Below are 27,879 nucleotides of genomic sequence, written 5' to 3'. Positions count from 1 at the left end.
AAAATACAAAAATTAGCCGGGCATGGTGGCATGCACCTGTAATCCCAGCTACTCGGGAGGCTGAGGCAGGAGAATCGCTTGAACCCGGGAGGCAGAGGTTGCAATGAGCCAAGATTGCACCACTGCGCTCCAGCCTGGGCGACAGAGTGAGACTCTGCCTCAAAAATAAATAAATAAAGAAGTAGGGGAAAATGTGCATAAGTGCCAGAAACAGACCATCCCATGGACCTTTTCTGAGCACAGTGAGCCGGAATAGTGGATTTACTGGTTGTCGTAAAAGGGTAGGAAGGAAAGTTCTAGCACATGCTATGAGACAACAGACAGGGATTAAGAAAATCACGCTTTAATGTCTGGTCCTCGATCACCTTAGCACAGCGCTTCTCTGAGGAGAAATGCCAGCTCTGCCGCATGGCTGCAGGGAATGGTCGGGGGGAAGCCTGCAGCCCAGGCCTGCTACAAGTCTAGTGACTGCAGCCAGGCGGCCTCCCCTGCCGCATAAAGTGCTTGAACAGAGCCGCCGTGCCTCAGAGGACTGGGCCTGTCCTGGAGAGAGCTGGAGACAGGAGGCTTCTGAGCAAAGCCAGCTCCAGCCCTGAAAGCCACAGCAGTGCCACTGCGTCGGGCCAGCGCTCCCCCGACAACCCCAGGTTGCGGGAAAAGCAGAGTTGACCCAGCCAAGAACAGACTGGTGACCTCCAGGGCCGAGTGGGCAAACAGATCCTGCACACAACACACAGGAGCTGCTGGGGAACCCTGAGTGCTTGTGGAGTGGAGACTCAATCAGATTCCAGAAATTTCTCTGGGGTGATGTGGTGGCCATTTCTCCCTCCTCCTCCTCTCTGTTCTTTGATGGGGCTGTGGAGAGCCCAGGTGTGGGGTAGGCCTCACTGGTCCAGCTCACTAGCAAGACCCTGCAAAGAAGGACACAAGCAGATCAAGGTGCCCCTGGGACCCCTTGTGGCAGGCGGGAGGGAGGTGCGCTCCTGGGACTTCACCACCAGGGGTTCTCAAGTTGGTCCCAGGCCTGGAACCCAACCCTTCCTGTTCCGCAAGGTGCACTGAAGTAGTGTGTGCCCACAGGCATTCTCAGAGCATGCATTATCATTACCAACCTGAGATGTCGCTCATTGAAACGAGGCTGGGTTTAAAGAGTCAATCTAGTACAGGGGCCTAGGGATGGAGCAGCTGCTGAGAGTGGCAGGACTGCCCGGGTTAACAGGGACACCACGCCACACTGGTACCAGCCTCTGCAGAAGGGCCTCCCCAGACGGGCCCACGCCCAGGGCTCCCACACCCGGGAGATGAGAGGCCTGTGCCTGCTGGGGGCCAGGAGGGGCCTACCTGCTCGTAATCTTCCACATATTTATATTTCTTCTCCCGATAGTAGAGTCTTTTCTTCATGCAGTAGAGGACTATGATGTCACACAGCACGGTCGCCTGAGTTTAGCATAGGGTGAGAGTGAGCCAGGATGCTTGCAACCCATCAACCCATCTTATTCTTTGCGTGCCCCTTCCTGAGAAGCCTGGAATCTTTACCGGAATGGAAAGGCACTCCCACCTCTTGGGAGAAGGCTGGGACCTGAGGGGGGTGGTCTTGGAGAAGGGAAGGTGGGAGGAGGGCTGGGGGCCAAGGGAAAGAAGGTAGGAGGGTCAAGTCTAGAAACACATCTGAGGTCTAGGGCCCAGGGCCAGGACCCCAGCCCAGGGGCTCACCTCACCGTGAGGGTGAAGGCAGGGCCTAAACCACTCACCATGCCTAGCAGCGCCAGGCCAGAGCCGATGTTGATCATAGTGGGGATGATGTCAAATTTCCCTGCCTGCCAAGACACAGAAAAAGAAAAAAAGTGATTCTGCAGGGGCAGGGAGAGGCCCCTTGTCCCTGCAGGGAGTGACGGAGGGGAGCCAGTGGCGGCGAGCTACCTTCCCAAACACAATGATGTCGAAGCGGATGCCATAGGCCTTGATGAGCGTGCGCTGCTCGTTGCCAGCCAGGTCTCTGTAGTACTTGGCAAACCTGAGGGGAAGGAGGATGGATCAGGGGGAGATGGCTGGGGCAGGACCTTGGGCCCTGTGAGAGAACGTTAGAGTGGAGCTGGCACGGGTGAATGGTCCACTCTGCCGGCTGAACGGATGCTGGAGCGGCTCGGGGCCTCTCCTGGCTGAGGCGGGCTGTGCAAGCAGGAGGATGCGGGGCCCACGAGGTACAGGGGCACAGGGAGACCTCCTCCTCCAGCACCAGTGTCCTCTCCTGAACCTGAACAGTTTGCTCTCAACATCCCACCTGGTACATCCTGCCTGCCTCCCTCAAGGGACCCTGACCTCCAACATCTAACAGTAAGAATGTGACCAGCCAGCATTGCAGGAGGGGACTAAGCCAGCCCCAACACAGCATCAGTGCAGGGACTTTTTTTTTTTTTTTTTTTGAGATGGAGTCTTCCTCTGTTGCCAGGCTGGAGTGTAGGGGCACCAATCTTGGCTCACTGCAACCTCCACCTCCCCAGTTCAAGCAATTCTTCTGCCTCAGCCTCCCGAGTAGCTGGGACTACAGGCGCGCACCACCATGCCCAGCTAATTTTTGGATTTTTTAGTAGAGACGGGGTTTCACCAAGTTGGCCAGGATGGTCTCAATCTCTTGACCTAGGGCTTTTTTAATTTATTTTTTTATTTTTTCAAAGAAACATGGATTCTGTGCACACAGTCTTCAACAACAACAACAACAAAAAGAACCACTCGTTCGTCACACAGATAAAGAGATGAACAAAACGTCGTCTGTCAACACAACAGAATATGATTTGGCCATAAAAAGAGACGAGGTACTAACACAGGCTACGACATGGATGAAGCTTGAAAACATCAGGCTAAGGGGAAGGAGCCAGACGCAAAAGGCCACATATTGATTCTATTTATATGAAATGCTCAGAAGAGGCACATCTGCAGAGACAGAAAGTAGACCACTGTTGCCAGGGGCCGGGGGACGACAGAAGGGTGCAGGGTTTCTTTTTGAGATGACGGAAATGTTCTAAAATCGACTGCAGTGAAGGCTGCACTTATCTGTGAATATAGTGAAAACTATGAATTCTGCACTTCAAATGCGTGAACGGTATGGCATGTGAATTGCATCTCAGTAAGACCATTTAAAAATATATGGCTGGGTGCGGTGGCTCACACCTGTAATTCCGGCACTTTGGGAGGCCGAGGCAGGTGGATCACTTGAGGTGAGGAGCTCGAGACCACCCTGGCCAATGTGGAGAAACCCCGTCTCTAATAAAAATACAAAAAATTAGCTGGGTGTGGTGGCGGGCGCCTGTAATCCCAGCTACTCAGGCGGCTGAGGCAGGAGAATGTCTTGAACCCGGGAGGCAAAGGCTGCAGTGAGCTGAAATCGCACCACTGCACTCCAACCTGGGTGACAGAGCAAGTCGCTCCCTTAAAAAAGAAAAAAAATATATATATAATGGCTATATATATATATATAATGGCTATATATATATATAATGGCTATATATATATAATGGCTATATATATAATGGCTATATATATATACACATATATACATATATGAGAGAGAGAGAGCGAGCACGCGAGAGAGCGCACACGCATGAGCAGGGGATGGATGGTTGGTGAAGAACCGTCAAGACATACCATCTGCTGCCCCGTGTTCTCCAGGGATCCATCAGGAGCCTCGGCCCGCACCCTAGCTCCATGCTCTATCTGGCCCACAACTTCCACGCCATGGGCCAGCCAGGCCTGGGAGACTCAGGCAGGGCCTGGTGCTGCCCGAGGTTGGGGGATAGGCGTCCTGAGGTCTTTCCGTTTTAGGGCTCTGACCTAAGCTTGAGGTTTCCACAAGAAGTGTGTGACAGTAGAGATGGAATAACACAAATCTAACTGCTAGAAAAGAAAAATTCAAATATCTGCTTTACTCAGTGAGCCAGAAGGTTCAAAAGGACAGCAGATCCCACAATTACAGAGGTCTTAGGATCCCGTATGGATCGGATTCCACACGTCACCACTAGGGGGAGGCAAGTGCAGCCCAAAGCACCGCTGAACGCGCCCAAGGATGGTCCTTGCAGGGCCTCTTTTTTTTCCCCCTGAGACGGAGACTTGCTTTGTCGCCCAGGCTGGAGTGCAGCAGTGCGATCTCGGCTCACTGCAACCTCTGCCTCCCTGGCTCAAGCGATTCTCCTGCCTCAGCCTCCCAAGTTGCTGGGATTACAGGCATGCGCCACCATGCCCAGCTAATTTTTGTATTTTTTTTAGTAGAGATGGGGTTTCGCCATGCTGGCCTCAGGTGATCTGCCCGCCTTGGCCTCCCAAAGTGCTAGGATTACAGGTGTGAGTCACTGCGCCCGGCCTGGAGCGCCTCCTTTTTAAGGACTGTGAAAAATGCAACAAAGGGTACGTGGAAATTTACCTGGCTATAGATTCTGATCATGAGATCATCAGCTGTAGTGGGTTGAACAGTGTGTCCCCAAAAATTCACATCTACCTGAAGCTTGGGAGTGTGACCTTATTTGGAAATAGGATATTGGCAGACGTAATTTGTTAAGATGAGGTCATACTAGAGTAGGGTGGGCCCTAAATTCGGTGACTGATATCCTTACAAGAAGAAAAGACACAGAGACACATACAAGGCAGAAGGCCTCATGACAGGAGAGGCAGAGACTGGAGTGATGCATCCACAAGCCAAGGAACACCATGGGCTACCAGAAGCCAGGAGAGACAAGTAAGGACTCTCTCCAGAGTCTTCAGAGCGAGCACGGCCCTGCTGATGCCTGGATTTTAGGTTGTGGCCTCTAGAACTGTGAGAACTGTGAGAGAATCAAGTCCTGTAGTTGCAAGCCACTGTTTGTGGGACTCGCTTACATCTGCCCCAGGACACCGAGATGCCAGCATTTGCAGCAGGGAACCCAGCAAGGCCTTTCAGGGGCCTCAGACCTGTGTCCCCTGCACTCTGGAGATTCTGGCACAGGTTCAACCTTTGAGAAACCAATTCCTGGGCCAGGCCCCAGAGGCCTTTGGACTGGAGGATCACAAGATCATCTGCTCCTTGAGGCAGTGAATGGAGGTCATGGCTGAGGCTGGTGCTGGAAAGCTTAAGCCCCCTGCTTCTCCTGGCTGCTCTAAGAACCATCTCAACATGTTTCTTGCGGCAGGAAAGGGCAAGGAGGGGTCTCGGGGGCCGGGATGGCCCCAGAGCAGGACACCACTAAGGGCATTTTCCCAGCATGGCCTTCCCGCCGCCTTGGACGGGGGACCGGCAGCCTGCCCTTGGGGTGCTGCCTGAGTGCTGGTCTTCAGTGGGCGGCCCACTGGCATGTACGCAGCCACCAGCACCCCCTACAACATGAGCGAGGGGCCCAAGCTCACGCCCACCTGAAATTGTAGCCAGGAGATACGTTGTGCTCAACGTCCCGTGTATCGAGGCGGCGGAAGGAGTACCTGGGCAAGCAGAGGGAGGCGGCTCTGTCCAGGTTGCAGTCCCAGTTGACCTGGATGCCCATGATGCCTCCCTGGGGATGAGCAGCAGAGACACGGCAAGACTTTCCTCAGCACCTGGCACGAGATGCCTCCAGGGCTGGGTCAGGAGAGCCAGGGCCCGCACCCACCTCCACGGCCATGTCCTGGAAACTGTGTCCTGCGTTCTCCACTATTTTGCCAAGACGGAATATGGGGCAGAAGGGATCTGTTTTAGCATCATAAATGCACGACTTGAGGTAAGTAGTGGTGATGTTGGGAAGGATATTCCTCCTAAAGTCGAGAGGAAGCAGAAAATCAGAGCGATGAAAACCTCAGAGAAGAGAGAAGAGCCAGAAGTTTCTCCAAGACCCTGGTGAACTCACACACCTGGCCACCACTTACTTGCTGAAATTAAATTTGGGATACCAGATGTTGTTCTTAACCAAAAGAGTGAAGTTTTCTGCAGCCTTTAAAAAAGCAGGTCTGAAAAACAATGATAACATTACTGTTAATAAAATACAAATATATACAAATACTCACATACCCATGTTATATATATATATATATACACACACACATATATATATGTATTGTGTGTGTGTGTCTGTGTGTGTGTGTGTGTGTATATATATATATATATATTTTTTTTTTTTTTTGAGATGGAGTCACTCTGTCACCTCGAGTGCAGGCTTGAGTGCAATGGCGCGATCTCAGCTCACTGCCACCTCAGCCTCCCGTGTAGCTGGGATTACACAGGTGTGAGCCACTATGCCTGGTTAACTTTTTTTGTATTTTTAGTAGAGACAGGGTTCCACCATGTTGGTCAGGCTGGTCTCCAACTCCTGGCCTCAAGTGATCCGCCTGCGTCAGCCTCCCAAAGTGCTGGGATTACAGGCATAAGCCATCACGCCCAGCCTATATATATTTTTGAGACAGGGTCTTGCTCTGTTGCCCAGGCTGGAGTACAGTTGCATGAACACAGCTTCTTGTAGCCTCGACCTCCCAAGCTCAAGGGATTCTCCCACCTCAGCCTCTCAAGTAGCTGGAACTATAGGCACGCATCACCATGCCTGGCTAATGAAATTTTTTTTTTTTTTTTTTGTAGAGATGAAGTCTTCCTACATTGCCCAGGCTGGTCTTGAACTCCTGACCTCAAGCAATCTTCCTACCTCCGCCTCCCTGTGCTGGACTACAGGAGTGGGCCACCATGTTCAGCCCCTATGTAATATTTTTAAAAACATATACACACATCTTACAATGTCATTTTGTCAAGAAGATGAAACACGTCTAGCATTTTCTACACCCTTCTGCATGCACACTCTTCTCTTCCAAGAGAAGACACTGAGCCGAGCCTTCCAGGTTCTTCCCCTCAAGGAAGGGCAGGCCCTCTCCCCCAAGGCGGTGAAAACTGAATTGCTAACCAGGGAGGGGATTTGTGGCCTCACTGGAAATCAGTAGGCCTGGCTTTGGGGCCACAGGCGTTCTCCAGGGAAAGAATGAAGGCTGGGCAGATCCGGTTTTACAGGTCAAAGCAAAAGTAAATTTGCCTACAGGCTGGATCCTGACCTGTCTGAAAAGTGCACAAAGCACCCGCCAGCAGGTGCGCCGGCCTCTTCTCAGAAGTGCCACGTCAGCTCCTGGCTGACAATACAAGTTGAATCTGTCCCCAAGGGGACTCCATTTCTTTGGTGAATTTCTCCTGGAGAATCTGGCACTGTATGGCTAACCCTTCTGTGGGGGATGTTCCCCTGATCCAGGTGGGATCTTTGGAATGACAACATCAACAGTCTTCCCAGCCCTGAGACAGGAGCAAGGCCAGTGACAGGGCTGCACTCGGAGGAGAGCTGAGCCTGTCACCACTGCTGTCAGAGAAAGGCTGGGACCAAGGGGCTTCTCTCAGGTTTTTTTTTTTTTGAGATGGAGTCTTGCTCCTGTTGCTCAGGCTGGAGTGCAATGCCGCGATCTCGGCTCACTGCAACCTTTGGGTTCAAGTGATTCTCCTGCCTCAGCCTCCCGAATAGCTGGGGTTACAGGTGTGCACCACCACGCCTGGCTAATTTTTTCATATTTTTAGTAGAGATGGGGTTTCACCATGTTGGTCAGGCTGGTCTCAAACTCCTGACCTCAGATGATCCACCCACCTCAGTCTCCCAAAGTGCTGGGATTACAGGCATGGGCCACTGCGCCTGGACTTCTCTCAGGTCTTCAAAGTCCCCACTCCCTCAAGAGGGATGGCTTACAACAGGGGTGTTCAAGTTTTTGTCATTTCTTGTACCGTAACACCCACACACACACCTGTGTACCTCACATGTAATACTTTAAGATCAACTCACCTTTTTAGAGAAATTGAGATGAAATTCACATAAGATAAAATTAACCATTTTAAACTGGACAATTCTGTGGCATTTAGTACATTCATAATGTTGTGCAATCATCACCTCTATCTAGTTCCAAAACGTTTTAGTCTTTGTTCTGTTTTTGAGACAGAGTCTTATTCTGTCGCCCGGGCTGGAGCACAGTGGCATGATCTTGGCTCACTGCAACTTCCTTCTCCCAGGTTCAAGCAATTCTCGTGCCTCAGCCTCCTGAGTAGTGGGATTACAGGTGCGCACCACCACGCCTGGCTAATTTTTATATTTTTAGTAGAGAGGGGGTTTCACCATGTTGGCCAGGCTGGTTTTGAACTCCTGGCCTCAAGTGATCCACCCGTCTCTGCCTCCCAAAGTGCTGGGATTATAGGCATGAGCCACTGTGCCTGGCTAATGTTATTTCTTATATCAGTGTGCACTTAAAAATCATTTTACACCGCATTAGATCTGTAACAGTGATGTCCAATAAAAGGATATTGTGAGGTCAGGTGTGGTGGCTCACGCTGTAATCCCAGCACTTTGGGAGGCTAAGGCAGGTGGGTCGCTTGAGCCCAGGAGTTCAAGACCAGCCTGGGCAACATGGTGAGACCCTGTCTCTACAAAAAATAAATTAGCTGGGCATGGTGGTGCGCCCCTGTGGTCCCAGCTACACAGGAAGATGAGGCGGGAAGATCACTTGAGTCCAGGAGTTCGAAGCTGCAGTGAGCCATGATCGTTATCACTGCACTGGGTGACAGAGCAAGATCCTGTGTCAAAAAAAAAGTATCTTATGAGACACAACTACAAGCCACACTCCAACTTAAAGTTTCCTAATAGCCACACTACAAAGTAAGAGAAACAAATAAAATTTTATACAATAACCCAAAATATTACTTCAACATGTAACCAACATAAAAAAATCAATGAGATATTATACATTCTTTTTTTCATAATAAATATTCAGGGCCGGGCGTGGTCACTCACGCCTGCAATCCCAGCACTTTGGGAGGCCAAGGCAGGTGGATCACGAGGTCAGGAGATCGAGACCATCCTGGCTAACACGGTGAAACCCCGTCTCTACTAAAAATACAAAAAAATTAGCTGGGTGTGGTGGCGGACCCCAGTAGTCCCAGCTACTCGGGAGGCTGAGGCAGGAGAATGGCGTGAGCGCAGGAGGCGGAGCTTGCAGTGAGCAGAGATGGCGCCACTGCACTCCAGCCTGGGTGACGGAGTGAGACTCCATCTCAAATAAATAAATAAATAAATACAAATAAATAAAAAATAAATACAAATAAATAAAAAATAAATACAAATAAATAAAAAATAAATAATAAATATTCAGAATCGGGCTGGGTGCAGTGGCTCACACCTGTAATCCCAGCACTTTGGGAGGCTGAGGCAGGTGGATAACCTGAGGTCAGGAGTTCGAGACCAGCCTGGCCAACATGGTGAAACCCGCATCTCTACTAAAAATACAAAAATTAGCAAGGTGTGGTGGGGGGTGCCTATAATCCCAGCTACTCAGGAGGCTGAGGCAGGAGAATCACTTGAACCCGGGAGGCAGAGGTTGTGGTGAGCCGAGATCACGCCACTGTACTCCAGCCTGGGCGACAGAGTGAGACTTCGTCTCAAAAAAAAAAAAAAAATCCAATTCGATGATAAGTGCACTTCCTATGGACAGCCCATCTCCTTTCGGACCCAGCCATATTTCAATTTTCAATAGCCACGCATGGCCAGAGTCTCCTGTGTTGGAGAGCACAGCTCTGTGAGATCCTCTCCAGCTCTAAGATGCTAGGATTCCTTTTCTTTTTCTATCTCCTTCCTTTGCCTTAGCAATCTCTAAATCTGCAGTTCTCAGCCTTTCCTTCTGTCTCAACACACCCAGGATGAGGTTCAGTGGCTTCCTGCTCCCCGGGGCTCATGGAGACCTCGGTCTGAGCTCTCAGTGAGAAAGGCCCTAGGCTGCACGCACTTCTCAGAGCGCTGCCCGGACTCCACCCCATGAAGCACAGCCAATTACAACCACGAAGAATGTTATTCTAGAGCAACCTTGAACCTGGCTAGTTTAGTTGATTTTTAAATTTTTATTTATTTTTTTTTTTTAATTTTTATTTTTTGAGACAGAGTCTCTCTCTGTCGCCCAGGCTAGAGTGCAGAAGAGTGATCTCAGCTCACTGCAACCTCCACTTCCCGGGTTCAAGCAATTCTCCTACCTCAGCCTCCCAAGTAGTTGGGATTACAGACGACCGCCACCCTAACCCTAATTTTTGTATTTTTAGTGGAGACGGGGTTTCTCCATGTTGGCCAGGCTGGTCTTGAACTCCTGGCCTCAGATGATCCGACTGCCTCAGCCTCCCAAAGTGCTAGGATTACAGCATGAGCCACTGCGCCAGGACGAACCTGTCTAGTTTAGTTTAAAATACACTGTAGCAAACATCCATTGTTTTCTTCCCAGCATCTGCTCCCAGCTTTTCTGGTAACAGAACCCCAAATGTCCTCTGGAAGCCATATCTCCCCGATGCTTGCCTATGTCACTTGGGTGGGTCTGACTCTAGCCCCAGCTGCAGAGGTGGGCATGTGACCCAGGCCCAAGCTGATAAGCAAAACCCATTCCCCAGCCACAGAGATGGGTTGAGAGATATGGCCATTGATATGATGATGGACAGGTCTAGAATCTCCAGGGACAGCTGGAAAGGGAGACTCAGCCTTGGGGGGCTGTAAGTGCAGCGCTGCCTCCTGGGCTATGCTGTGGGTCCTGCGAGTGAAGCTGGCACGGCGGGATACAGAGCCAGGAAGGGAGACTAGGGTGTTGTCCTTTGTCCCTCACTCTGTCGCCCAGGCAGGAGTGCAGTGGCCTCTGTCGCCCAGGAGGGAGTGCAGTGGCACCATCTCAGCTCAGCAACCTCCGCCTCCCAGGTTCAAGAGATTCTGCTGCCTCAGCCTGGCACGAGATTCTCCTGGCCATGCTGGATCTTTTTGGTCAGCCGGACAATACACTGCCCCCCTGCTATGCACGCATGTGTATGTGTGTATGTGTTTGTGCACATGTCCTTAAGGCACTGACAACTGTTTCCTATCAGTTATTTGCAACTGACAGAGTCCTAACATACAAGGAAGTCAGTCACCTGCACCCTTCTCGTGAGTGACAGACTACTTGTGGCCCATCTTGCCACTGATGGTCGCTGCCTTGTGGTTGAGAGCAGCCATCCTAGGGCAGCCTGACTTCATACAGACACCAGAAACACACAAAAAGCCACAACACACAGGTGTAACTCCTTGACCACCTCTGCTCAAGGCTGACATGCAGAGTTGAAGGTGCTTCCGGCTGGGTGTGGTGGCTTCTGGCTGGGTGTGGTGGCTCCTGCCTGTAATCCTAGCACTTTGGGAGGCCAAGGCAGGTGGATCACTTGAGGTCAGGAGTTGGAGACCAGCGTGGCCAACATGGCAAAACCCCGTCTCCACTAAAAATACAAAAAATTAGTTGGGCGTGGTGGTGGGTGCCTATAATCTCAGCTACTCGGGAGGCTGAGGCACAGAAAATCGCTTGAACACGGGAGGTGGAGGTTGTGGTGAGCCAAGATCGCACCACTGCACTCCAACCTGGGATACAGAGTGAAACTGTGTCTAAAAAAAAAAAAAAAAGGCACTTCCTTCCCTAGGGCTGGACTCACTGTGGCACGTGTGTGTCATCCTCCACCGGGCACCAGGCTGCCACCTCACACGTCTTGACGGACCCGTTGAAAGCTACGCATCTGCCTGTTGAGACTCCTGCAAGCACAAGGATGGCAGCGGGGTCCCATGTCCACAGGGGTCTCCTATTTTCTACCTTTTTGGAGTAGAGAGTGAGAGCCCCATCCAGCCTCCCATGCAGCCAATCTTGAGCTGTGCAAATCTGGGATTTAGACAGTGTCAGTGTCCAGGAGTTAGAATCGGAGGAAGACAGTTACCTGTGTGCCAGCCACATCTCAGCCAGGGTGATGCCAAGCTAAAGAATGGGACAAGAGGCCAGGCACAGTGGGTCATGCCTGTAATCCTAGCACTTTGGGAGGCTGAGGCGGGTGGATCACCTGAGGTCAGGAGTTCGAGACCAGCCTGGCCAACATGGTAAAACCCATCTCTACCAAAAGTACAAAAGTTAGCTGGGCGTGGTGGTGCATGCCTGTAATCCCAGCTACTCGGGAGGCTGAGGCAGGAGAATTGCTTGAAACTGGGAGGTGGAGGTTGCAGTGAGCCGAGATCACGCCATTGCACTCCAGTTTGGGTGACAGAGCGAGACTCTGGCTCAAAAACAAAAACAAAAACAAAACAAGAAAAAAAAAAAACAACAAAAAAAACAGTAGGGCAAGAGCTGGGATGGCTTGTGGGGCTCCAATGACAGCAGTGAATGTAGAGGGGGTTCCAGGACCCCAGCCTCGACACCTGGCTCACCCAGGGTCATGTGAAGGAATTGGGAGGATTTCTCTATCAGAGACGCTCCACAGTGGGGGCGATCTGCTCAGGGGCTGCCCTCCCCAGGAGGCCGCAAGCTCGTACCGTTGCTGTGGGTGCCGGCAGAGCCGGCAGTACAGCTGGCATCTGATTTACACACAGTGGTCACATCTGGAATCTGGAAAAAGAAGGAGCGAAAAGAAAGTCCACGTGGCCCGGCCCCACACACAGGTGGACAGGTGTGGAGAGGGGTGTGGGGCCTGGGGCTCTTCCCAGGGGCCTCCTACCTCGGGGCACAGGCCCTGGGTCTGGTTCATGGTGAGGATCACGTTGGTCATGACGAAGAGGGAGTTTTCCTCCTGCAGAGTGGAGACAGCATGGGCAAGCCACGCTCAGAGGACTCACGGAGAGCCAAGAAAGGCAGACGCTGACTGAAGAGGATAACTCAAACACTGATCGCGTGCTCTCCCGCTGTCTCCCATCAAAGTTTATAACCTAATGGAAAACGGCGACTCAAACAAGTCCTTGTACATAAATATTCAGAGCAACACTTTTCACAAGAGCCAAAAGGTGGAAACAGGTCGGGCGCGGTGGCTCAAGCCTATAATCCCAGCACTTTGGGAGGCTGAGGCGGGCGGATCACGAGGTCAGGAGTTCAAGACCAGCCTGGTCAACACAGTGAAACCCCATCTCTACTAAAAATACAAAAATTAGCCGGGCGTGATGGCGGGCACCTGTAGTCCCAGCTACTTGGGAGGCTAAGGCAGGAGAATTGCTTGAACCCAGGAGTCGGAGGTTGCAGTGAGCCGAGATCGCGCCACTGCACTCCAGCCTGGATGACACAACGAGACTCTGTCTCAAAAAAAAAAAAAAAAAGGTGGAAACAGCCCAAATGTCTGTCCTAGTCTAGTCACACGATGGAATGTGATTCAGCCATGAATAAAAAGGAATGAAGGTCGAGGCATGGTGGCTCACACCTGTAATCCCAGCACTTTGGGAGGCTGAGGCAAGCGGATCACCTGAGGTCAAGAATTCCAGATCAGCCTGGCCAACATGGTGAAACTTTGTCTCTACTAGAAACACACACACACACACAAACACACACACACACACACAAAAGGAGCCGGGTGTGGTGGCGGGCACCTGTAATCCCAGCTACTCAGGAGGCTGAGCCAGGAGAATCACTGGAACCTGGGAGGCGGAGGTTGCAGGGAGCCGAGATCACGCCAGTGCACTCCAGCCTGGGTGACACAGTGAGACTTCATCTCAAAAAATAAAATAAAGGAATAAAACACTGACACAGGCTACAACGTGGATGAACCCCAAAAACATGATGCTGAGTGAAAGAAGCCAGACACAAAGGCCACACAGGATACAATTACATTGATGTGAAATTTCCAGAACAGTCAAGTCCATAGAGACAAAGCACTTACGGGTTGCCAGGGAGTGAGAGAAGTGGGGAATGGGGAGTGGTTGTGTAACATACGAGGCTTCCCTTTGGGGTGATGGAAATGTTTTGAACTAGATAGAGGTGATGCTTGCATAACACTGTGAATACACTAAATGTGCTGAATTTTTCATTTTAAAATGGTTAATTTCTTTCTTATTTATTTATTTATTTATTTGAGACGGAGCCTTGCTCTGTCGCCCAGGCTGCAGGGCAGTGGCACGATCTTGGCTCACTGCAATCTCCGCCTCCTGGGTTCAAGTGATTCTCCAGCCTCACCCTCCTGAGTAGCTGGGACTACAGGTGTACACCACCACACCTGGCTAATTTTTGTATTTTTAGTAGAGATAGGATTTCACCATGTTGGCTAGGCTGGTCTCCAACTCCTGGCCTCAAGTGATCTACCTGCCTCAGCCTCCCAAAGTGCTGGGATTACAAGCATGAGCCACTGTGCCTGACTTAAAATGGTTAGTTGCTATAAGTGAATTTGACTGCAGTTAAAAAAAAGGGGGGGGTCTGCAAGCTGAAACAATGGTTTCTCATCAAACTTGACTTATCGAGGGAAAGAGCCAACAAGTGCTAAAAACATTCCCTGCCAACCAGATTATCTCAGAGGAATAAAAACATGAGGCCTCATGGGGCTCAAATCTGGCTGGTTTTCTTTCCTAACTGAAATTATAAATAAAACATTCTAGAGAAGACTCGGTCAGGGTCAGCAAGTGACATTTCTCTTTGAGAAGGTTCTGTTTCCTCCTTATACGTATAAAGGTGCCAAATAATTGATTTAGAGTTTCTGGAAAGCAATTTACTAGGGATGAGACTGAAGAATTGCTGATAATGACCTCCTCATATAAGGAATAAAAGGCAAAGACCCCAAAAGATACTAGTTGGATCCTCCTCTCATTGGGGGCTGGTGTCCGTCTATCTAATCTAATCTATCTATTATCTGTCTATCTATCTATCTAATCTAGCCTATATCTATCATCTGTTTTCTATTTATCTATTATCTATCACCTATCTAATCTATCCTATCATCTATCTGTCATCTATCCTATCCCTTTTCTTTCTTTCTCTTCTCTTTTCTTTCTCCTATCCTATCATTTATCTATTCTTTCTTTCCATCTATCTATCTATCTATCTATCTATCTATCTATCTATCTATCTATCCATCCATCCATCCATCCACCCACCACCCATCCAATCAAGATGGGGTCTCACTATATTGCCCAGGCTGGTCTTGAATCCTGAGCTCAAGTGATCCTCCTGCCTTGGCCTCCAAAAGTGCTGGGACTACAGGCGTAAGCCACTGCGCCTGGCTGGGCCCAGGCATTTTAAAAGGAGATGCCCAAAGCTTTTAGCATTTCACACTCCTGAGGATAACAGTCAGTAGTGGGAGCCATCTTGGGGATCAGGGCAACTCAGAAACCAACCAGTCTGTAGACATCCCCAACCCCACGGTCTGACAAGTGGTGGAAGCTCTAAGAATAGCTGGCGTCCTCCAAAGGCCTAGGGCAAACTATGTTGGGAGACAAGAAGGCCACAGGAGGAGGCGTGAGGATGTGGCATGAGCTGCAGCCTCTCTCCCGCCACCTGTCACGTTCCCAGGTGTGCAATGTACAAACACACTCCGCATTTGGTGTTAGAGAAGGCCGCTCCTACGACTCTCCTGAGTTATACTTGGAACAATCCAGTATGGTCTACTTTTCGTTTCCTATCTCTCCTTCTTTCTCTCTCTTTTAGAGTTGGGGTCTTGCTCTGTTGCCCTAGCTGGAGTGCAGTGGCGTGATCACAGTTCACTTCAGCCTCAAACTCCTGGGCTCAAGTGATCCTTCTGCCTCGGCCTCCAAAAGTGTTGAGATTACAGGCATCAACCACCACATTTGGCCTGTTTCCTATCTCTTATCTACTTCAAATTAAGGGTAATTTCAGTCTGGAGATGAGCCAAGGGGCTGCAAATAGATGACTGTGTTCCATCTACAAAGAACCCAGACGTCGTGAAAGCTCATGAGGAAAGCCCTGGGGAACTCACACGGCCCCCGCCCAGATCCACCACGGAAGGCTGAGTTGTGGGGTGCTCCTTTCCACCAAGGGACAAAAGCGGGGCTTGTGCTCTTCCTCATCCGCCCAGTAAACACACCGAGCATGACATTCCCAGAGCTCACCGGGACAAGGCTATGCCTGCACAGGAGGCAACCGTCTCTGCTGAGACAGGTACATGCTAACAGGACTGCCCCCTCCAGCCAACTGCAAATCCCCTGTTCCACTTGATCTATTTTTTTTTTTTTGAGACAGAGTCTTGCTCTGTCACCAGGCTGGAGTGCAGTGGCACTATCTCGGCGCACTACAACCTCCGCCTCCCAGGTTCAAGCGATTCTTCTGCCTCAGCCTCCCTAGTAGCTGGGACTACAGGTGTGTGCCACCACACCCCCGCTAATTTTTGTATTTTTAGTAGACAGGGTTTCACCATGTTAGCCAGGATGGTCTCAATCTCTTGACCTCATGATACACCAGCCTCGGCCTCCCAAAGTGCTGGGATTACAGGCATGAGCCACCGCACCTGGCCCTTCCTCCTGACTTTTATGGCTCATTAGCTCGGTCTCCTCTCTGGGGACCCCACAAGACCCTTCTCTTGAGAAGGCAGGGGGAAGAACACACCTGAAGAAAGAGTTTCTGGAGTTCTTGTTTTCCCTGGCAAGAGCTCTGAGCCAAGAGTTGGCAGCTTATCTATACTGGTCGCCCTCAGTCCCTTAGCACATAGGCCATCTGGAGGGCTATGTCAGGGTTTGACTGTGTGGTGCAGAGCTGTTACCAGGACTAAAGAGTCAATGTTTAACTTGGAGCTTTGCAGATTAACAGCCTGAAGACTAGTATGCAGCAGTAAACAATGTCTTCCCTTCCTTTCGCTCCCGATGGAGTCCTGTGCTGCTGTCTCTGTTTCCTTCTTGTTTGGGTTTTGGTCTCTAATGGTCTCTAATTCTTTTCTTTATTTTTATTTTTATTTTTTTTTATAGAGATGGGGTTTCACCACATTGCCCAGGCTCAAACTCCTGGGCTCAAGGTATCTGCCTGCCTCAGCCTCCCAAAGTGCTGGGATTACAGGCGTGAGCTACTGTGCCCGGCCTAAAGTTTTTACACTGTCTGAAAAGATTTACCTCGTGGATTTGGGACAATAATGCAAACCCAAAATGTGGAAAGGTGATATTTCCACTTGAATTTCTATCAGGATTTAAGACATTTGTTTTCTCATCTTTCAGGGCTTTCAGCCTGCCATGCTTTCAAGCTGAGGAACCACAGCTGCCTGGATACACTCTGTTAGATCCTAAGCTGAAAAGAGATCTGGCTGCACCGTTTTCTTGGACTAAAACAATCATTCTGGGCATTGGTGATGTCAGGACTCAGGCCACGTCAATCATTAATCAAGTGTGCAAAGTCAGTAAAGAGCAAGGTGTCAGTGTTAGACAGAAGACACAGTGGGAGACACACCTGAGCTGGTATCACATAATCCGCCACATCCCAGATCCGGAATCCAAGTTTAGAAGTGTTGGTCACAGCCACGCCCTTGACCTTGGTCGTAACGGAGCTGACCACGGAGTCAGTTTCCTGGTAGCCCTTTTCCCACACAAACACCCACCTATAAAATAAAACAGGCCTCTTAAATTGCCATTAGGATTCAATGGATTTGAATTGACGGGGAAGCTTCTGCTGGCCAGTGGCTGGAAGTACGGTGTTGACTAATTACATGACTTTCTACAAGCTACGTACCTTCTAGGGGACTCCATTTCCACTTCTGCCAAATGGGGATAGTAGCACCTAAACCACAGGAGGGTTTGTGGGAAATAAATGAGATGGTGCAGGTAAAGCACTCAGCACACTGATGGCACAGAGAAAACGCTCGATGAATACTGTCTTTATTACATTTGAGCACTTTCTCTCTTTTTTTTTTTTTGAGACGATGTTTTGCTCTTGTTGCCTAAGCTGGAGTGCAATGGCGCGATCTTGGTTCACTGCAACCTCCGCCTCCCGGGTTCAGGCAATTCTCCTGCCTCAGCTTCCCAAGTAGCTGGGATTACAGGCATGTGCCACCACGCCTGGCTAATTTTGTATTTTTAGTAGAGACGAGGTTTCACCATGTTGGCCAGGCTGATCTCGAACTCCTGACCTCAGGTGATCCGCCCACCTCGACCTCCCAAAATGCTGGGATTACAGGCGTGAGCCACTGCGCCTGGCCCTTTGAGCACTTTCAATGCCTGTGACCTATGGGAATCACCAAGAGATAATACAAATTATAACAGTTACCACTGGAGTGTTTATAGGCACCAGGCACTGATCTAAGCTCTTTATATGTATTAACTCATTTAATTTTGACCACTTTATGAGACAGGTATCATTATTATTATTTCCATTTTACAGAGGAGGAAATGGAAACACAGAGAGGTTAAGTCACTTGCCAAAGGTCACACAGCTAGTGAGTGGCAGAGTCAGGATTTGAACTCAAGCCAGAAGCAGCTGAAGCCTCTTCTCTCACCCACTATGCTCTACTCTAAGCTTGTCTAACCCACAGCACACAGGCCGCATGCGGCCCAGGATGGCTTTGAATGAGGCCCAACACAAATTCGTAAACTTTCTTAAAACGTTATGAGATTTTTTTGTGTGTGATCAAAAAAAGTTTTGTTTTTTAGCTCATCAGCTATTGTTAGTGTTAGCATATTTTATGTGTGGCCCAAGATAATTATTCTCCTTCCAATGTGGCCCACGAAAGCCAAAAGATTAGACACCCCTAGGCTACTCTTTCTAAAAAAGAGAATTCTACCCTTTAAGGAACTTTTAAGAGTAGATTCTTACTTTTCCCCCAAGAATTCTGGTCACATATATGGTTCTCTCCTCTGAAGTGGGACTATGACTACCAGTTTGAACAATTAAAAATCCAAAGGGGCTGGGTACAGTGGCTCACGCCTGTAATCCCAGAACTTTGGGAGGTCAAGGGGGGAAGATCATTTGTGCCCAAGAGCTCGAGACAAGCCTGGGCAACATAGGGATCTCTACAAAAAATAAAAAATTAGCCGGGCATGGTCAGTTTTGATTATAGCAAGATGGACAAAAGCAAAGCATTTACTGCTTTAAAGATTCTCGTGACTGAGACAGTGAATACGTCATAAGGAATCCTACAGAGCTGTGCTGTCCAATAAAAATCCCAGCTACTTGGGAGGCTGAGGTGGGAGGATCACTTGAGCCTGGGAGACGGAGGCTGCAGTGAACTGTGATGCCACTGCACTCCAGCCTGGGTGACAGGGCAAGGCTCTGTCTCAAAAAAAAACAAAAAACAAAAAACCCCAAAAAAACCAACAAAAAAAACCAACCATCTATAGGCATTAGCTTATAGGGGTTAGGACAGACTGGAGGCAGAGGTCTTGGCTCATGGCTCAGCTCCACCATTCACGAGGCGTAACTTTGGCCAAGGCGCTTAACCTCATTGTGCCTCAGTTTTTCCCATCTATAATCTGGGAATGATAGTAGAACTTCACAGGATTCTTGTGAGGGTAAAAGAATTAATGTAGGTCAAATGTTTACAACAATGTTTGTGAGTCATCGTTGGTCACAGAGCAAGTACTGACACCGTGGAAATTGGCCAGTACTACCAATCAGAACCCCTCCCCTTCGAACTGCTGTTAAACATCTACTAGAGACTATCAGTGTTGTTATTTATAGAATCAGGAAATGCTAGGTTTCTCCTTCTTCTAAGTCCTAGATGCTGAGACTTCAGAAATTCACTGGTTTTGTTGAGGTCAGGAGTCCAAGACCAGCCTGGCCAACATTGTGAAACCCCGTCTCTACTAAAAATACAAAAAATTAGCTGGGTGTGGTGGTGGGTGCCTGTAGTCCCACATACTCAGGAGGCTGAGGCAGGAGAATCACTTGAACCCAGGAGGTGGAGATTGCAGTGGGCTGAGATCATGCCACTGCACTCCAGCCTGGGCAAGAGTGAGACTCTGTCCCTCCACCAAAAAAAAAGAAACAAAATTAATGGTTTTGTTACTTATGAGTGTGTGTGATCGAGCAGTCTCCAAGTTCATTGCCCAGCCTAGAGATGGGCTTTCCCCCCATGGGTTTTTCCCCTGACAAGTCCAGGGCTTCTAGGAATTCAGCTGCAGTGTAAGCTTCCATTTAATTCCAGTCTGACACACAAAAGCTTGGGGCAGGAAGACTGATGTACTCATCAAGTACAGTGAGTTGCTTAATTTAGAGACACAGGGTTTCATGCCACTCATTATCATGTGATTATTTCCTCCTCATATGATTGTTAACAGAGTTAGATAGATGAGAATTGCGTGTTCGGTCTTTTTTTGAGGGAGGGTTGCTGTAGGAGGAGACCACAATTTCACTAAGATGAGTTGCATCAAAAAGTTAAGAGATGAGGTTAAAAAAAAAAGAGCCTTAATGCAGGTCCTGAGTCAGTTTTGATTATAGCAAGATGGACAAAAGCAAAGCATTTACTGCTTTAAAGATTCTCATGACCGAGATGGTGAATGCGTCACAAGGAATCCTACAGAGCTGTGCTGTCCAATAAAAACATAACGCGAGCCACATATTTTTTTTTTTGAGACAGGCTCTCGCTCTGTCGCCCAGGCTGAAGTGCAGTGGCACAATCTTGGCTCACTGCAACCTCCGCCTCCCAGGCTACAGCAATCCTCCCACCTCAGCCTCCCAAGTAGCTGGGTCCACAGGTGTGTGCCACTATGCCAAGCTAATTTTTTGTATTTTTGGTAGAGATGGGGTTTCACTATGTTGCCCAGGCTGGTCTCAAAATTCCTAAGCTCAAGGGATCCACCTGCCTCAGCCTCCCAAAGTATTGGGATTACAGGCGTGAGCTACCACAGGGCAAGACCCTGTAATTTAAAAGTTTCTAGTAGCCATGTCAAAAAGTAAAAAGAAATAGAAAGGGCTGGGCACGGTGGCTCATGCCTGTAATCCCAGCACTTTGGGAGGCCGAGGCAGACAGATTGCTAGAGCTCAGGAGTTCGAGACCAACCTGGGCAACATGGAAACCTCATGATTGTAGAGATGAGATTTCTCATCTGTACAAACAAACAAACAAAAACACAATAATTAGCCAGTCGTGGTGGTGTGCACCTGTAGTCCCATAATTCCAGAGGCTGAGATGGTAGAATCACTTGAGCCTGGGAGGCGGAGGTTGCAGTGCATTGCACTCCAGTCTGGGTGACAAAGCAAGACGCCGTTTAAAAAGAAAAAAGAAAAGAAAAGAGACAGGAAAAATTAATTGTAACGATATATTCTGTGTAAACCAATATATCCAAAATATTTTAACATGTCATCAATAAAAAATGTATTCATGTGATAGTGGTACTCTTTGTTTTTTTTGAGACAGTGTCTTGCTCTGTTGCCCAGGCTGGAGTGTGGTGTGATCACAGCTCTCTGTGGCCTCAACCTCCCAGGCTCAAGCAGTCCTTCTGCCTCAACCTCCCAAATAGGTAGGCCTATAGGCGTGTGCCACCATGCCAGGCTAATTTTTGTATTTTTTTGTAGAGGCAAGGTCTCGCTATGTTGCCCAGGTTTGTCTCAAACTCTTGAGCTCAAGCGATCTTCCCACCTCAGCCTCCCAAAGTACTGTGATTTCAGGCATGAGCCACTGTGCCCAGCCTCTTTTTCTGTACTATGTCTTTGAAATCTGGTGTGTATTTTAAGGTTATAGCACATCTCAGTGTAGAGTAGGAACGGTTAAGTGTTCAACAGGTGCAAGTTACTAGTGGCTACCATACAGTGCAACACCACTATGGGTATTTTCCGCAGTTGTAATTTTACAGGTACCCTAAGGTAGATGTGCACTGATCCTCCCACTAGCAGCAAACGCCAAAAGCAAAAAGCTGCAGGGGAGCTCCTGCCCCCAAATGCTTCAGGTCCAACCAGGGATGTGAGTTCAGTTAACTGGCTAGCAGTGAGTCTCCAAAAAAAAAAAAAAAAAAAAAAAAAAAAATATATATATATATATATATATATATATATATATATATATATTTGAGATGGAGTTTTGCTCTTGTTGCCCAGGCTGGAGTGCAGTGGCGCAATCTGGGCTCACTGCAACCTCCGCCTCCTGGATTCAAACGATTCTCCTGCCTCAGCCTCCCACGTAGCCAGGATTACAGGCATCAGCCACTAGGCCTGGCTAATTTTTTGTACTTTTAGTAGAGATGGGGTTTCACCATGTTGGCCAGGCTGGTCTCGAACTCCTGACCTCAGGTGATCCACCCGCCTCGGCCTCCCAAAGTGCTGAGATTATAGGCATGAGCCACCGTGTTCAGAAAAAAAAAAAAAAAATTCTTTTTTTTGCACACCTCCATCAGTACAATTTACCATTTTAACCTTTATTTTTCTCTTAGAGATGGGGTCTCGCTATGTTGTCCAGGCTGGTCTTGTGTCCAGGCTGGTCTTGAGCTCCTGGCCTCAAGCAATCCTCCCACCTTGGCCTCCCAAAGCACTGGGACTACAGGTGTGAGCCAATGAGTCCAAATCTGGGTGTGGGCCAGGTGGTTCTGATGTTGAGTCTGCACCTGGAAAGCCATCCTCTTGAATACTGTCTGTATCTACTGCTGCTGCTGACAGATATTGGAAGCCAAACCTGCTTGGGCTTCCCTTGGGCAGTGTTAAGATTCCAAACCTCACCCCAAAGACGGGGGGATCTGTTACTTTTAAACAATTCCTCAGATGAGTCTTCCATGATCAGGTAAACTTGGGAAACACAGTTCATTGGTTCCGAAACGTTGCTGAACATCAGAATCACCTGGGCAGCCGATCATACTCTGCAGCAATTAAATCAGAAGGTCTGGGGATGCGTCTGGGCGCAGTGGCTCACGCCTGTAATCCCAGCACTCTGGGAGGCTGCGGCGGGTGGATCACCTGAGGCCAGGAGTTCGAGACCAGCCTGGCCAACATGGCGAAACCCTGTCTCTACTAAAAATACAAAAATTAGCCAGGCATGGTGGTGGGTGCCTGTAATCCCAGCTACTCAGGAGGCTGAGGCAGGAGAATCGCTTGAACCAGGGAGGTGGAGGTTGCAGCGAGCCAAGATTGCACCACTGCACTCCAGCCTGGGCGACAAAGGGAGACTCCATCAAAAAAATAAAAAAGGGTCTGGGGATGGGAGCCAAAGATTCCCAGATGGTTCCAATGTGCAGTTCGGGGACCACTGCACTAGGCAATACGTGTCAGCCCAGCAGCTGTAGACACCAGAACACCCCAGGTAAGCCTTTAAAGTGGCCCCAGGTGGCAAGGTAATTATCATCTTCTCTCTCGCTTTGTATTCAATTGTAACAGGTGCTAGCCCCGAGCGCGTGGGGGCTCACGCCTGTAATCCCAGCACTTTGGGAGGCTGAGGTGGGCGGATCACCTGAGGTCAGTTCAGGACCAGCCTGAAACCCAGTCTCTACTAAAAAATACAAAAATTGGCCGGGCGTGGTGGCGGGCACTTGTAATCCCAGCCACTCAGGAGACTGAGACAGGAGAATTGCTTGAACCCGGGAGGCAGAGGTTGCAGTGAGCCGAGATCGTGCCATTGCACTCCAGCCCGGGCGACAAGAGAGAAATTCCGTCTCAAAAAAATAAAAAAATTAAAAAAGTAACAGGTGCCTTCAAGTACAATGGCACATTCAGCGAGGCCTGAGGGCGGCAGGGCATCTCTAGCCTAAGGGGGCAGCATGGGGAATGACTGACTAGGCTAGGGCAGGTACCACAAAAAGTCCCAACAACCCCACAAAACAAAGGAAGCAAACTTTAAACACTCTTGAAGTCTGACCTCGCTACTACCACATAGTGACACCGCATAGTGATCAAAAGAAATGACCAGAAGCCACCCACCCAGAAGGAACCAAGCGGAAATTCCAAGCTTTGGTTTTGTCAGCAAATCAGCAGGATGGGAAGTGGAGAGCGAAGATTGAGACGTTCAGGGCGAAGCCCCTACAGCCAAGGGGCACTATGGGGGGTCAGGCAGGAGAGGGTAACAGCCTAGCCAGGCTTTGCCTTTATTTATTTTGTAAAGAGACGGGTCTCGGACTGTCTCCCAGGCTCGAGTTAAGTGGTGTGATCATAGCTCACTGCAGCCTCAGCCTCTTGGGCTCAAGCGATCCTCCCACCTCAGCCTCCTGAGTAGCTCGGACCCCAGGCACGCGCCACCAGGCCCGGATGATTTTTAATTTTTTGCAGAGACGGGGTCCCACGATGTTGCCCAAATTGGTTTCGAACTCTTGGGCTCAGGCGATGGTCCCGCCTCGGGCTCCCAAAGTGCTCGGATTACAGGCTTGCGCCACCGCGCCCGGCCCAGGCTGTGGCTTTAAAACAGCAGCAAGCAGCCTCCCGCCCCCGGGGCCCCGGCGCGGGGGCTGGGGCCCAGGGAAGGTGTCACCGCCTCGGCTCGCCGCTCCCGGACTCGCCCAGGTGACCGAGGCCAGGATGAGCCGCCGCACGGCGCGGACGCGAGGGCAGCACCCGCCGCGCCCCCCGCGCGGCCCCACGCTCACCCGATGACGTAGGCCAGGATGAGCAGTTGCACGGCGCGGTTCATGAGCCCCACTTTGCGGCTGCGGATGAGCACGATGCGCGGCGTGTCGTACTCGAACAGGAAGGCCGCCAGCGCGGCGCAGCAGCCCGCCATGGCCGCGCCGCCCGCTCCCAGTCCCCTAGTCGGTCTGGGTCCCAGTCCCCGCTCGGAGCCCCGCCCAGTCCGCCTGGCCTGCTCGCGGCGCCGTCATCGCGGAGGAGGGCCCGGAAGGAGGCAGCACGGGCGGTCGGGGCCCGGGGCCCGGGGGAGGGCGCCACCTCCCCGTCGGGAACGATGATCCTCTAGGGGGCATGGAACTCGCGGGGAGGGAGTGGCCTCGCCCTTGAGGACGAAAGGCTCCTTCAAAAGGCGGGCGAGGGGCCGGGGGCGGTGGCTCACACCTGTCATCCCAGCACTTGCGGAGGCCGAGGTGAGAGGAATCTTGAGTTAGAGACCAGCCTGGACAACATAGCGAGACCTCGTCTCTATCAAAAATACAAAAAACCAAACAAACAAAAAAAAGCAGGCGTAGTGGCGCTCGCCTGTAGTCCCAGGGAGGCTGAGGTGAGAGGATCGCTTCAGCCCAGGAGGTAGAGGCTGCCGTGTGAGCTGTGATCGCGCCACTGCACTCCAGTCTGGGAGACGAAGCGAGACCCTGCCTCAATAAACCAGAAACCAAAAAACAACAAAAAAGGCGAGTTGGGGAGTAATGACCTTCTCAGGAGGGCCAGAGAGAACAAGAGACCGTTTCGGGGAAGATGGGGTCCGCGAAGAGAGAGTGACCTCCCATTTGGGACAGAGTTCAAGTGAGGGGTAACGAGCGACCTCCCTTAGGGGTCCTGATAGGTGCCAGGGATTTCCGTAGAGGACCCCGGGGCTGTGCGGAGTAGCCATCGCTCACGAGTGCGGGCTCCTAAACTTGGGCAGCTGTGGTTGGGGGAGCTGGGGCCGCGCTGTCCTTAGCCTCTTGGGGAACAGCCTAAATATCAGGTGTCCTGTGAGCCCTGGGTGAGAGCCACACGCCCTGTAAAATACCCCTCCTGGATTTGAAGCCTGGTCGCATTCTCACTCCAAATACTTCCTTAGTTGCAGCCCAGGGGAGATAATTCTGTGGTCATCCTTTCCACTGAGAAAATGCTATCACAACTTTAGGAGAGAAAATAGTGAAAGGGGGGGAAACAGCCACCGTTCTACCCCAGGAATACAATTTTCCGCATGTGTATTTGTTCATTCCCTTCAGATACGTTTTTTCTTTTTCTTTTTCTTTTTTTTTTTTGAGACGGAGTTTCACTCTTGTCCAGTCTGGAGTGCAGTGGCGCGATCTCGGCTCACTGTAACCTCCGCCTCCCAGGTTCAAGCAATTCTCCTGCCTCAGCCTCTTGAGTAGCTGGGATTACAAGTGCCCGCCACCACGCCCAGCTAATTTTTGTATTTTTATTAGAGACAGGTTTTCACCATGTTGGCCAGGCTGATCTCCAGCTCCTGACCTCCCATGATCCACCCGCCTCGGGCTCCCAAAGTGTTGGGATTACAGGCGTGAGCCACTGCGCCTGGCCCAGATGTGTTTTCACAGGTGAATGTTATATTTAGTTTCCCAGAAAATATTCATAAGCACATCCTTTATGCCAAGTACTGTCCAGTGAACAGGACAAGCAAAATATCCTGCCTTCATGCAGCATAAATTCCAACAGGTAATTGGTATAAAGTTTTGGTTTGTAATCATAGTCAATGGCTGTGCTTTTCATTTTCTGATTCGCACTACTTGGTTTCTGTGTTACTGCAGACTCATCATAATGATAATTTTTAATCCATGGACCATTTCTTCCGGAAAATATACCACGATGTCTCTAACCGCTCTCATCTGCTTGCTTCTTAGTTTGTGGATCCTATGCATAATCTTTGATACAACATTTTTAGCTCATTTCCTGGATGTGAGACTCCTAAGTAAGCCACACCAACTTGTTTTTCCAAATATAGAAAGGTGAATAATAAAATTTGCAGAAAACAGGCAGCATCTGCCTCTAAGAGATGGAATTCTTAAGTTAGAGGGAGGAACAGAGATGCCCATGCCAGCCTTGGTCCAAAATGGTCTCAGGAAAAGGTGGTGGTATTCTATTCATTCATTTGACAGAAATTTACTGAGTGCCTGTTGTGTGCTTGGCACTTTTCTTGATGCTAGGGCTATGGAGTGGACAGGTGAGGTCTCTGCCCAAATGGAGTTTGGTGCAATTGGGAAGCCTCAAATTATCTGTAGAAGAAGAAAACTCCATTGCTAAATCTTCATTGGAAGGGGACTTAAAAATCATTTCTTTAAGAATCAAAACATGGCTGGGCACGGTGGCTCACACCTATAACTGCAGCACTTTGGGAGGCCGAGGCAGGCGGATGATCATGTGAGGTCAGGAGCTGGAGACCAGCCTGGCCAACATGGTGAAACCCCATCTCTACTGAAAATATAAAAAACTTAGCTGGGCGTTATGGCAGGTGCCTGTAATCCCAGCTACTCGGGAGGCTGAGGCAGGAAGAATTGCTTGAACCTGGGAGGCGGAGGTTGCAGTGAGCTGAAATTGTGCCACTGCACTCCAGCCTGGGTGACAGACTCCATCTCAAAACAAACAAACAAACAAACAAACAAACCCCAAAAAACACCAGGCACGGTGGCTTACACCTTTAATCCTAGCACTTTGGCAGGCCAAGGTGGGCGGATCACCTGACATTGGGAGTTCGAGACCAGCCTGACCAACAGTGGAGAAACCCCGTCTCTACTAAAAATACAAAAATTAGCTGGGCGTGGTGGCACATGCCTGTAATCCCAGCTACTCAGGAGGCTGAGGCAGGAGAATTGCTTGAACCGGGGAGGTGGAGGTTGCCGTGAGCTGATCACGCCATTGCACTCCAGCCTGGGCGACAGAAGTGAAACTCCATCTCAGAAAAAATAAAAATAAAAAATAATGGCAGCAATCAAAACACATTTCCAGCCTTCATTCATACTTACCCTATAGTAATGAGTTAGTCCCAACCTCACAAATCTTGAATTTAGATGGTTTGCTTGTGTTTTGGAATGGGGTCAGTTAAGAAAAATGTAGAAATGCAAGTTTTTATAAATTACTAGTTGGTAACATCATTAGGCCTGACCAAAGAAGCTGATCCTAAAAAATGATTTGGAAAAGTTATTTTGTTTACACTGTTGCCCTTGGTTTATCTCTTTTTTAAAAATAACTTTATTGACCAGACATGGTGGCCCATTCCTATAATCCCAGCACTTTGAGAGACTAAGTTGGGAGGATTGCTAGAGCCCAGGAGTTTGAGACCAGCCTGGACAACATAGGGAGACCCCCATCTCTATAAATACTTTAAAAACTAGCCAGCCATGCTGGTGCATGCCTGTGGTCCCAGCTACTTGGAAGGCTGAGGCAGGAGGATCACTTGAGTTTAGGAGGTCAAGGTTGTAGTGAGCTGCAATTGTGCCACTGCACTCCAGCCTGGGTGACAGAGTGAGACCCTGTCTCAAAAATAAATAAGAAGGCGGGATGTGGTGGCTCACACCTGTAATCCCAGCACTTTGGGAGGCCGAGGTGGGTGGCTCACTTGACCTCAGGAGTTCCAGACCAGCCTGGGCAACATGGTGAAACCCCATCTCTACAAAAAGT

At 49.8% G+C, this 27,879-nt stretch overlaps 1 protein-coding gene and 1 long non-coding RNA gene across 5 annotated transcripts in view; one reads left to right on the top strand and one right to left on the bottom strand.

Moving 5' to 3' along the window:
* Positions 1-327: 327 nt before the first annotated feature.
* On the bottom strand, positions 328-24,537 carry P2RX4 (purinergic receptor P2X 4). 4 transcript variants are annotated; one of them, XM_014347302.4, is made up of 13 exons: positions 24,210-24,494; positions 17,446-17,493; positions 17,167-17,314; positions 12,524-12,595; positions 12,342-12,414; positions 11,480-11,576; positions 5,863-5,943; positions 5,610-5,751; positions 5,377-5,513; positions 1,921-2,014; positions 1,752-1,817; positions 1,342-1,437; positions 328-911 (listed from the first exon to the last, which is right to left on the bottom strand). In XM_014347302.4, exons 1-13 carry the CDS (start codon positions 24,341-24,343, stop codon positions 885-887), a joined length of 1,215 nt encoding a protein of 404 aa, XP_014202788.1. In that variant the 5' UTR covers positions 24,344-24,494; the 3' UTR covers positions 328-884. The 4 variants fall into 4 exon arrangements, with proteins under 4 accessions (XP_014202788.1, XP_003832415.2, XP_063449790.1 ...); XM_003832367.7 differs by lacking the exon at positions 17,446-17,493 and having other exon boundaries at positions 24,210-24,537; XM_063593720.1 differs by having other exon boundaries at positions 328-1,437.
* A 1,276-nt stretch (positions 24,538-25,813) lies between these two features.
* LOC117975228 (uncharacterized) overlaps positions 25,814-27,879 on the top strand; it is a 47,740-nt gene continuing 45,674 nt past the window's right edge. Inside the window, exon 1 of the long non-coding RNA XR_004665477.2 lies at positions 25,814-25,920. This is a non-coding gene — a long non-coding RNA (uncharacterized LOC117975228). The remainder of the gene's footprint in view (positions 25,921-27,879) is intronic.

Source organism: Pan paniscus, chromosome 10, assembly GCF_029289425.2.
Source record: "Pan paniscus chromosome 10, NHGRI_mPanPan1-v2.0_pri, whole genome shotgun sequence".
Lineage (NCBI taxonomy): Eukaryota > Metazoa > Chordata > Mammalia > Primates > Hominidae > Pan > Pan paniscus.
The sequence above is the reverse complement of the archived record's forward strand: the minus strand, read 5'-3'. Positions and strand labels throughout refer to the sequence as shown.

What these genes read in the sequence shown, in the direction of transcription:
- P2RX4 (XM_063593720.1), bottom strand. Translation starts at nt 24,343, where the DNA reads ATGGCGGGCTGCTGCGCCGCGCTGGCGGCCTTCCTGTTCGAGTACGAC. An exon ending in CCCAGGGCCTGTGCCCCGAG is followed by an intron (nt 12,415 to 12,523) that starts GTAGGAGGCCCC and finishes TTCTTTTTCCAG; the next exon opens with ATTCCAGATGTGACCACTGT. An exon ending in TCCAGGACATGGCCGTGGAG is followed by an intron (nt 5,514 to 5,609) that starts GTGGGTGCGGGC and finishes GCTCATCCCCAG; the next exon opens with GGAGGCATCATGGGCATCCA.